Genomic DNA, 10938 nt, shown 5'->3' on the forward strand with positions numbered 1-10938 from the left:
TCTGGTTTTGTATTTGGGTCATCATGAAAATTATTCTCTTGGACTAATTTGTATTTTTAAGTTACTAGTGAAATGGAGTTTGGGGGTCGGAGTAGCAGCACTTGTGCGTGTGAAGGCGAGGGGAGCAGATGACATTTACCTGTGGCTGCATCTTGGAGTCTGGCTAAGAGTCTGGCAGAGACTGCACTGGGCTCTGACAGCCAGGAGCTGCTTCCTCTCAGCCCTGAGTATCCAAGTCTCTCCAAACAACAGCTCCTTCATTTCAGAAATAGGGGGAAAAGAAGCTGTCTCTAGTATTACTTCAAAATTAACAGTTGGGATTTTTGGTTAAGGCTTGTCATAAAAGTAAAACATTCTCACTGAGAGCTGCCTGTGCTTCACATGTGAGATCTTAGGCTGTTTAAGAGTTGGTTGTATACTTCATCCCTCAGATTTGCCTGACATACCATGTCACGGGTTTATGTGAAAAGTCAGCAGCTCAGGGAAGATGTCTGAGTGCAGAGCTGTACCTTCTCCCTGATCCAGGAGAGGAAATGCCTGGCCACTGGATGGGCTTGGCTGGCAGCTGCTCCCTCCTGGCTCAGTCTGGAGGGGGACACCCAGGCTGCACCCACCAGAGCACGTCCCTCTGCTGCCTGACACCGAACCCCAGTGCTGCTGGGGCTTTGCAGCTGGGAGCAGAAGAGGAATTAGAGCCGGGTTATTGTAGGGCTTGCACAACTTCTTGGCTCGTGTGATAAAGACCATTCATTGCTTATGTTCCACAAAACCAATTTCTCTGCCTCCTGGTGCCCTCTCACTCCCAGGCCTGGCAGTATATTTGTGACTTGTTCTTTATTCTGGGGATGAAGGGCACAGCCTTCATCTCCTCTGAGAAAGACTGGACTGACACCCCCATCCATGGTGGCCCTTCCCTTCCCCATTAACTTTCCTGGAGGATTGTTCTCTCCTTCTGCCCATCTCTTCAGGGTCAGTAGACAGCAGAGGCAGGGGCAGCAGTGTTGGAAGAGCCAGTAGCTGCTTTGTTAACATGAAGCCCAGTTCAAAACATTTAAAATCGTGCTGCAGCTCTGCCCAGAGATCTTGGGGAAGATCTGTGCCCACAGTCGGCTTCCTCCAGACACAAAAGGATGCATTCCTGCTCTGAAAAGCTTGCAGGCCAAGAATTGTCAGATTGCCTTGCAAACAAACAAAACACCCTGAGGACAATGTTTGTCCTCTGTTGGTTTCTGCGTGAGTTATGCAAATGAATAAAGAGTAACCTCACTTGCTTCCTGCACTCCAGCTAACTCCCTGTGACAGCACTTCTAGAAAAAAATGGCCAAGTACTGATGATGTTACCTGTCGGACTGAGAGTGGGGCAGGGGTGTCCCTGAAGCAGTTACCCCATGTTTGTGTTTCTCGGTCCGGCAGAAGCCGAGAGATGCTTTTCTGCCTGGTCCCCAGGGAATGGGCTGGGCTTAAGCTGACTTAATACTGACAGTTTGCAGGGATGCTTTTATGAGCAAACATACCACAGGCTTCAAAAATAACTTCGGCAGGTTTTTCTAAAACTGCTAAAAATACAAAACCTGACAAACTGCTCTGCATCATCTCAGGAGGGGACAGCCTGCTCAGAATGACTCTGCTGTAGCCTCCATGTGCACATACATGTCATAGTGCATGCTGCTGAGCTCCTCTCCCGTGGCACAGGAACAATCAGGAATCCTCCAGCTTTGCTGTTTAAACACTGCTGTGAAACTCAGACTCTGTTTTTGGTTTAAACATTTGCCTTTTTTGCATAAACTAGAAGGCGATTTGCAGAGATAGTGATCATTTGTAAGTTATTTAATGGTTGGGAGTATACAAATCTCAAGACGCTGATATTTTAGGTGTCTCCAGAGACCTTCAAACAGCAAATAACACAGAAGCAGCCTGAGATGAAGTGGTTTCTTTAATGCCACATGCCACATGGTGGTTCTGCTTTCTGCATGGTGAGCAGCAGATAACTCGGGCTGTGAGACTGGGCAGCGTCCCCTGGTGCTGAGCGTGGGGATGTCATCAAAGTGTCTGTTGCCCTTCAGAGAAGAGATGACATTTGAAGTGTAGTAATCATTTTAACTGCTCCTTGCACTGTTCCTCATCGCACCAGGAAACAGTACTATTGCTTGCAAGATTCATTCCAGCTGCTGTAGTTATATTGCCTGGCCTTCCTCACACCCCAGGCTGTGCAGACACTGTGTACCAGACATGGTGGTATTACTTCAGAGGTATCTTTTCTTATGACTTTGAAGGAGAACCAGTCCTGTAAGCTTCCCAAGGACAGGTGGCTGCTCTACAGCACCTTTAGGCACTGAGTCCTGCCTTAGGACTGGTACTGCCTTGGTGACATTGTCACTGGTCAGTGGAGACCATCCCATTCCATGTGGGATGCCGTTTTGCTCTGTGAGGGGTTTCCAGTCTTCTGCTGTGCATGCATTTTATCTACAGTTGCTAAAACTCTTCAGAGCTTTTTCCACCTGTCTTGTGTGAAAGAGCCTATTCCTAGTTGTTTCCATAGCCCTAGAGATGCAGGCTGTCATTTGTAGTGTGAGATGATGATATTCCAGGGTGTGGTAGGGGCTCTGATGTTTTTAGAAGTAGCAAATGTTTGGGGCACTGGTTTTGAGACCCAGGAGGAAACACCGTCCATCTTGGTACTTGCCAAGTACCCTGTGGAAAACGCTGCAGCTCCTGAATCATTGCAACCCAGCACCATTTGTCCTGCCTGCCTTTTCTCTTTGAAGTTGTACAGGCAATTCTGCTGAGTCTAATCTCAGCAGCAAAGACTTGCTCTGACAGCCTTTCCGTGGAGATGTTTGTGGTGTTCTCAGACTCCAGAGGTAGCCCATTTCACTTCCACCTTTCAAAGATCCACTTGGTCCAAGTGCTGTTATTTACACAATGGACCTGGCATTGCAGCCCCATGCTCAGTTTTGTGTGTCCTGGTCAAATTCCAGGTTGGCCAGTGCTGTGGACGTGTTCTTTCAGTATACCTGGCCATCATCTTCTTTCTCTGTTACCATGGGGTCTCCTGAACAAAGTACACGTCCATAAAGCTGAAGAACCCTGCTTCACCTTTTAGCTAATGCCTTCACCTTCCACACCCAGTGCCACCTGTCACGTCTCCCCATGTCCTTTCATAGCTCCCTTCAGAACAAATCCCAAGTCCCTGGCCACATCATTCCTCTGCCCCTCACTCATGTTGGTGCAGCTCTGATCCTTGGCACTGAAATCAAGGGAGACTCTGGACTTTCCTTCAACAAGTACAGGAGACTTGTCCCTTCCACATCCACCTCACAGTCCTGTCCTCCATCCTAATCCTCAATTCAGCCTCTTTTTGCCACCTGCCTACTTCTGCTCTAGTTGGATTTGCTTTTTCTGACCTCTGTGGTTCAGATGTGCTCTCCAGCTGTCTAACCACACAGTTTATGTCCTTCACAGAAAGGTCACTTGCAATGGCCCTAAAAGAGCCAGGCTGTCTTCCGACCTATTCCACACCCAGAGTAGTCATGGCAGCATCCTCACAGTGCTAGAGCATAGGGCATAACCCTTTATGTTCTTCCTTCTATTCTCTGGACGTTTGTAGGCAAAAGAGACTGGAGAAGGTGATTTCTGTATGCTCAAATTAAAGGATAATTTTGTATTTATTTCCCTACTGGGCAGATTCTGAGAAACATTTTGTCATATGGGCTCTTTTAGAAAGCCAGTGAAGTGGAGCTATTTGTTTAGCAGCAGGAAAATCAAATAAACAAGAACTGTGGGAGATGCCTGGAAGAGCAGCAGCAAGGGCGGGCCAGAAACTTCACTGCAGGACAATCATGAGCAGCAGAAGGGAAGTAAATGCCTCTTGTTCTTGGGTGCTTTTCCATCTGCTTCAAGTGTGTGAAATGGCCCTTTCATGTTAATGCTCTGTTCTGTTCACACAAACCTGGAGATTTCTGTGGAAATTCAGATCTTTTCCTTGTTCCCTCTTTGTGTTCCCTCAGTGTGTACTGCTGAACCCCACACACAAAAAAAAAAGGAGAGAAAAATTTCAGAAAAGGACTTTGGTCATATTGATTTGCACACAGCAGCCAACTGCTGAAGGTCTTCTGAGGCTGCTCTTAAAACCATTTCAGAAGCTATTAATGCCGTAAAAGTAGGGAGAACTTGGACGTGAGCACACAGACCCCCCCTTAGATTCCAAAAGCTGAGCCGTAATGCGGAAAAAGTAGAAGCAAATTTGTCAGCTGTTCCCACTGCACTATGATGAATGGGAGACATCATCAGCTGAATGCCCTTCCCGTTACATCACAGGCACTCTCAGATGGTGTCCCCACACTTTGTGATGTGCAGCTACTCCAGCAGGTGGAAGGATAGTGAGCTCCCACCTCTGCCTCCCATGACAGCAGTACTTTGTGTATCCACCTGTGCACGTTCTTGATCTTGTGACACACAGAGAACCAACTGTGCCTCCCTCTCTTCCACTTGGCACCACATCTGCCTTACCCACACAGACAACACTTACGGTTTTTGAAATGAAAACAGGTCAAAACCAGGGAAAAAAACCCAGAGATTATATCAAAACTGATCCTTTACAGTCATCTCACCTGGCTGTTTGTTAGCATTCACCTTTAAGCTACAAAAATGCTGCAAGTCCTACACTGGTTCTTCAGGACAACTCCCAAAGCACCCAGGGGAGCAGGAGGAACACAAGAGTTCTCTAACACATGGCTCCAAACTCAGGGAGCCACCAGAAAGTGACTGATGTATCTCTGCTGTGTGCAAGGCCTTCTGGGAGAAGATGCTCCCCACAGCCCAGTGGCAGGACACTTCCATGGGCACTGGGAGATAGTTACAGGTTCCACTATGAAGAAGAAAGTAGTCCATGCACTCTCACTGGGAGTTGCTTCTAACTACCACAAGGATGAGGGAAATGCAGCTTTTCCAAAGGATTTATTTTGTTTGTCTGCCCTGGCTTTAGCAGTGCAGATTTCCCAGTGGTTCTGGACCAGACCATAGCCCCGAACATGATTAGATGACGTGTTTATTCCTCAAAATGACTGCCCAAAGACAAGATGTGGCAATGAGATGATATGAGAAACTTAAGGTACAAGATCTTTCTTGTCAGACTCGCAGTGTTTCTTGCTAAAATGGTTCACCTCCATGCCCCTGAGTGTGAACCACTGCTTAATCTAGATGGCAGAGCTGTCCTCTAGCTCAGCAGAGTGTTGTGATATAGACATATCAAGCAGCCTCACTACCAATGTCTGTCTGGGCCACAGCACTCAGTGAGACCAGTCTGCACTCTGTTTCTTTCCTCAAGCCAGAAGAGATTGTTATAAAAGAGCCCATTCCTGTGTCCCCTGTCCCAACCTATCCCTCAGGACAGTTTGAGGCGGCCTTGTCTCTCAGCACATATGGCAGCACGCTGCTGCTCTGTGTGTGCAGGTAAGCATGCTAGGGATGGAGGGGAAATAAAAATTAGCCCATAAGCTGACATGCAGTAGTGCTTGCCCATGTAAAATTGGTAGCAGGGCCTGATGCACACAGGTCCACTACTGGCCAGTCCCAATGCCAAAGGTATCTATTTACAGAGCAGCTGTATGAATGTTCTGTGAGTCAGGGCAGCCACATTTCCCCAGTGCCTCACCAGTGACTGGTAATGAACACACTGAGCACTGTTGGCAAGGAAAGATCAACCACACTGCAACAGAACAGGCCCGATACATTTTATTGGCAAGACTGGTGTCATACTTGGGAACCACAACCCTTTGTCAGACTGTTAGTGTTAACTTGCATGACAAGTATCAGTGACCAACTGTATCTGAAATATAGTTGAAGTGCCTAGAAATAATAGGCATCTTAAAAAAAAAGGAAAGGGAACTCATTCCATCCACTCAAGCCAACCTTTATAGATCTTACATCTTAAGCACAACTGATGTACTGTAATTGTTACGTGGACTTTAATGTAACCTCTACAGCAGCACACAGACAATGCAGTTCTCTCATTATGCACATGCTTTAGGATCGTTTATTTTAATGCTTTCAAATAAGTATGTTCCATGCAGCACACCGCAATAAATAAGGAGCAGCAACTTTCATATAGTACATCCATTCATAATGTAAGTCACCATGTGATACACCACATCTAAGGTCTTTGGCCCAGTCCCATACAGTGAAGCACACCACATCTGCACATAATCATATCTGGCTTCATATGGATTTAATAGGACTATGCCAGAAGGGCAATGTGAGCACAAGTTTAACCAGGGGTTCCTAGCTATTAAATACAGCTACTAAGTAGTTAAAAGGCAACAACTAAACCCATAAAGGGTTGATTTGTCTTTTCTTTCTTACTTTTCAGACAGAAATATAAAGTATGAAAATGCTCTGGATATTTTCAGCCTTGTGTAAAGCAGTGTGATTAATATGGAATGCTTTGAGCAATACTGGCATGTACACTGGCATCAAAAGCCACAGCAAGACTGACTCTGACACTGAACACTGGCGTACTCAGCGGGGGAAGCTGCTGTTCTGGCGGGCACTGCTCCTCTCCCTCTAGGCCGCGAGCTCCACCGCCCCCTCTTCTTCACTGTCGGCTCGGTTGGCGCGGATCTCCACCAAGGTCCGGGCAAAGCGCGTCCACTCATCGTTGTGTGGAACAGCCAGCTGCAGGAGAAACCAGCAGGGAATTAATGAAGACACTGGTGGTGTGGGACTGGTTCTCTCTCTGGCCCACATCTGAGGCACCTCCTTTGAGGAGAGCTCCTACCACAATCAGCATAGCCATGCATGGTGAAGCATCAAAGCATCTGCCTCACCAACCCGCTGGGGGCTGGTACCTAGGAAGTGTGGCCGAATTCACAAGGCACATCTGGCAGTTTCCTATTCAGTACCAGCCAGATGGAGCTTTTAGTCAGTGGCAGAGCAAAAGGCTTTATCTGCTTGATTTTGTAGTGTTGCTGCAAAATCTACCCCTTGGTTAAAATATTTCAGATTTCCCAAACTAGAGCAGAGGCCTTGATCTCTACATGTACACACACGTATGTTTCACTTTACGCACACGAGCTGGCCACTGGCAGTCAGCAAGGCTGTGCCCAAGTGTAATTGTTTGCAGGACCCAGGTCAGTGTGCACAAGGTAACAGAGCTTTTACAACACTGTGTTGAAACTATTTTCCTGAAGTTCATTAAAGCTCTAAGTAATAAAATAAATATATTGTGTTATTTTAATTACCCTCCTCTATGTTAAGGAATTCACAGTTACAGGAAATGCATTACAATGGAAATGTTATACCAACTGGATACTGCATTACTAGTCTGACTTTTTTATATCATCATGCAAGATCCTTTTCCATTTAATAGCATTGATGTTTCTAATGAAGAGCTCTTGAACATTAGGCTTCAAGAGAGACGTGTAATCTAAATAGCTGAACTTCCAGACAAAACGCTTTAGTGCTATGGCAAAATAATACTGCAGTCATTTCCAGCTGGATCCAATACTGCAATTTCTGGAAGATAATGCAAGCTGGGATTGAGATAATTAGAAAGAAACAAAAAAAATAACAAAACACCAAAACAAAACAAGCACTTTTCTCAACTTTGTTTTCATTAAGCCAAATTTCAGAAAACAGCAACAAGCATCCACATGAACCATGCAAGTTTTTACTACCCTCCTGAAGTGCTGTGATCATGTCCTGCATATAATATGAAAGAATAACTGTTTCAAGACATTACACAGTGCTTGGTACTGAAAAAGGCAACTGTTTGGAAACTACAGGGCACATAATAAACTGGTGTCCACCTTAGCAAATGGATGCCTCTGGACTGAAGAATGGGTACAAACCATAGCTAATCCAGTTTGCACTACCCAGTATTCAATCTGAACTGGTTTAAATCTTTTAATACACCACAAGAAGTGCCAAGCAGATGGTCAGCTAACTATGTCCACGTGGCACTTAGTAGATCATAGGTGCCCATGAGGTGTATGGTACACTGTACTGGAAAACAGTCAAATTATTCTCCTCTACTTACATCTTAGCTGGATACACAGAACTGGAGACTAAGAAAAGCATCTGTTACGTGACCCAGCTGGGGAAACAGCTTGTGTGTATGTCCAAGATTAACTCTTGTGGGAACTCCACACACACTGCTTCAGGTGTTAATCGTATGGACAGGACTTTGCAATACAAGATCTAAACATCTCCATATCTCACTGGTGATTATCAGGTTTTTTCCACTATTTTGTACCTAGCTCTGCCTCTACATCCAGTATTTTGGGGGAAAGCAGCGTGTTTTGTAAAGCTTCCCATGTATTACACATGTATCAGTGACTGAGTTACAGTATGAAGGGCTGGTGCGCAAGTTTGGGGTTTTGCCTGCTGAAACACAAAATATAGTACAGTTCAGCATTAGCTGAGACTACGGACCCAGAAATGCAACCTGTGAAAAAGCCACCTCAGCCCACTTGATATAGGCATCACTGCAATCTCTGGGTTTTCCCTTCTTTGTCTTCCACTTCTGGCATTTTTCTCCTTCTCCCAGGAATGGAGACCAGAGTTACAAGAGTTACTCTTTTCAGACAGCTGTCTCTCACGCTCACATACACAGATGTGCATCTGGGATGGCCTGTATTTGAAAGACCACTCTGTTCTTTCAAGATCCTTCAGCAGAAGGAAATGTAACACCAGAAGAGAGGTCACTGCACCAGGACCCCAGTACCTGTAGCACACGTTGGTCACAGCCACACACCTATACCAGCTTCTGTATAGCAGGAAGGGGCAGGGCAGAGATCCTTCTGTCAGAGATGGAACCAAAACCAGCTGTGCAACCACCTCCGTTATTACTGCATCTCCTAAAAGATTTCATTTCTTGTGATGTGTACAGCACTACCATTTGTCAAACTCTTGAATGAAATGATTCTCACTGATTTCAAGTAGAAAAATCTTTAAAGTGGAGCAATATCCTAGGCAAAGGACTTTCTGAATGAAATAAAGCCTCATTTCCCCTTGTCTTCTAAAGTCTTTAACAGCATTACATTATATTAAATGACTGAAAAAGAAAGTATGTCATTTTAAATAAAAAAACCTAAATATATTTATGACATTAAGATAATTTAATTGCCTTTACTCCACAGCATGGCCACATACAAATAAAATCAAAGTCCAGGCTATTAAAACAACTTGTTATCTCAAACTTGAAGAGTCTCCCCAGGAATATATGCATTACATGCATTATTCTTAGCTGGCAGTGTTAGCAAGGTCTGGGTCATTTCTAGTCACTCAGTTTACAAAGCATTTAATGACCAAAGTCAATACCTTTAGCACAGAGGAAATAACATTCAGTGCCCACACACAACCAAATTCCTTACATCTTCATCTTATTTTACCTTATTTAATCTCATGCACCACATCATGGTTGCAACAAGGGGCCAATCCTGCTAATAGACCGTTAGTAGAATAAACCTCTCTAATATAAATTCCTCAGGGACGCAGAGGGAAACCTTGGCAATAATGAAGTCAAAGGAAAAATTGTCTTTTATTCTCCAAATCCCTTCTTTATGCAACGGCCCCAGTACTAAACCACAACAGTTATACAGCAAAAGACCACATATAAAAACAAAAGTATCCACAAACTCCAAATTCTTCTCTGGACTAATGCTCCCCTTCCAGTCATTTTCCATTCAAGTTCCTTCATCTGGGCACAGTGACACCCACAAGTGCTGGAGACCTGGGTCTATCTGTGGGATCTCCCTCTCAGCTTCTCTGCACATGTGTTTTCTGCAAATACCAGGGCAGAGGTGGAAGAAATGAGGAGATACTCCATAGAGGAAGGACAGAGGTTTAGAGCTATCTGGGTGTTCCTCACTCCTGTGGCAATTTTTCTGTCCACTTCCAGTTACTATAAAGCAGCATGTGTTGACTTCCACGTCATGATGTTGATGCAGGGTAGAAATGTTCACCAAAGCATAATAATTTAATATAATAACTTATTTGGGTCAGAGGGTTATTTGAATGAACTGATGCTAAGGTACGGAGCAAAATGAGAACATAAAAGCTATTAAGTGTTTTCCTCTGATCCCCTTACAATGGAAGGCAAATGCTACCCACACCTAATTAATTGACTGAATTACTCACAGTGCTTTAACATCGTGGTATGTTTAGGTTGCATCAGACAGTAATTCTAATGAGGAAAACCAGTGTTATCTAAGAAAAACGGCCGCCACGATCTTTCTGACAAGCACCCATCCTTGCCTTGCTGATGTGTCACCATTCTACATGATTTATGCAGTACACAACCAAACTGCATCTCAGTGCTACTACAGAGCCCTTGAACCTTCTGAAGCTTCTGTTTCTTGGGAGGTCACTCTAGTCAAGCACTTCACTTACCTGTCAGCTTTCCTGCCCTAAAGCGTGCCCCGCTCCGTGCTAGGACTGACCGAGGAGATGGTTTATGTGCATCTGGCAGGAGTGTGACAGAGCGCTCCGCCCCTGAGGCTCGCCAGGGAGCACAGGCAGCACTGGGCACGTGAACTTCCCCAAAACCAGCCTCCTCCACCTTCTCATGGAGCCAGAGACCTCCTCTGTGTGCAGACCTTCCAATCCAAACACCAGAGATTTTACAAACACAAGCTGTATTTCCTGTGTTTTCCTAGAAACTGTGCTAACAGCAACTTCACTGAACACTTCTACTCTGAAAACTGTGACAGAACTCAGGAAAAGGAGGTGCTCTGACCAGACAACTCTGGATGTTGTCCTCTGTGTCAGTTAGTGCTGGGCTCCCCCAGCAAGCAGGAAAGGAACAAAAACACAGAGCCTGAAGACACAAATCAACATAAATTTCATTTTCAGATCATTTAACACCTTCTAGTACATTTGCTCTTTTAAGTTAAAGGAAAAGGAAAAGGAAAAGGAAAAGGAAAAGGAAAAGGAAAAGGA

The 10938-nt window shown here is 45.0% G+C and overlaps 1 protein-coding gene across 7 annotated transcripts in view; it reads right to left on the reverse strand.

Annotated features, from left to right (window-relative positions):
- Positions 1-5715: 5715 nt before the first annotated feature.
- DYNC1I1 (dynein cytoplasmic 1 intermediate chain 1) overlaps positions 5716-10938 on the reverse strand; it is a 186485-nt gene continuing 181262 nt past the window's right edge. For all 7 annotated transcript variants that reach the window (XM_042044169.1, XM_042044171.1, XM_042044168.1 and 4 more), the window contains one exon: positions 5716-6672. In XM_042044169.1, the coding sequence (XP_041900103.1) occupies positions 6562-6672 (111 nt within the window). In that variant the 3' untranslated portion in view covers positions 5716-6561. The remainder of the gene's footprint in view (positions 6673-10938) is intronic.

Source organism: Corvus kubaryi, unplaced genomic scaffold (assembly GCF_017639235.1).
Source record: "Corvus kubaryi isolate FWS band 111438036 unplaced genomic scaffold, C.kubaryi_AGA036_p1.0 37398, whole genome shotgun sequence".
In the NCBI taxonomy this organism is placed as follows: Eukaryota; Metazoa; Chordata; class Aves; order Passeriformes; family Corvidae; genus Corvus; species Corvus kubaryi.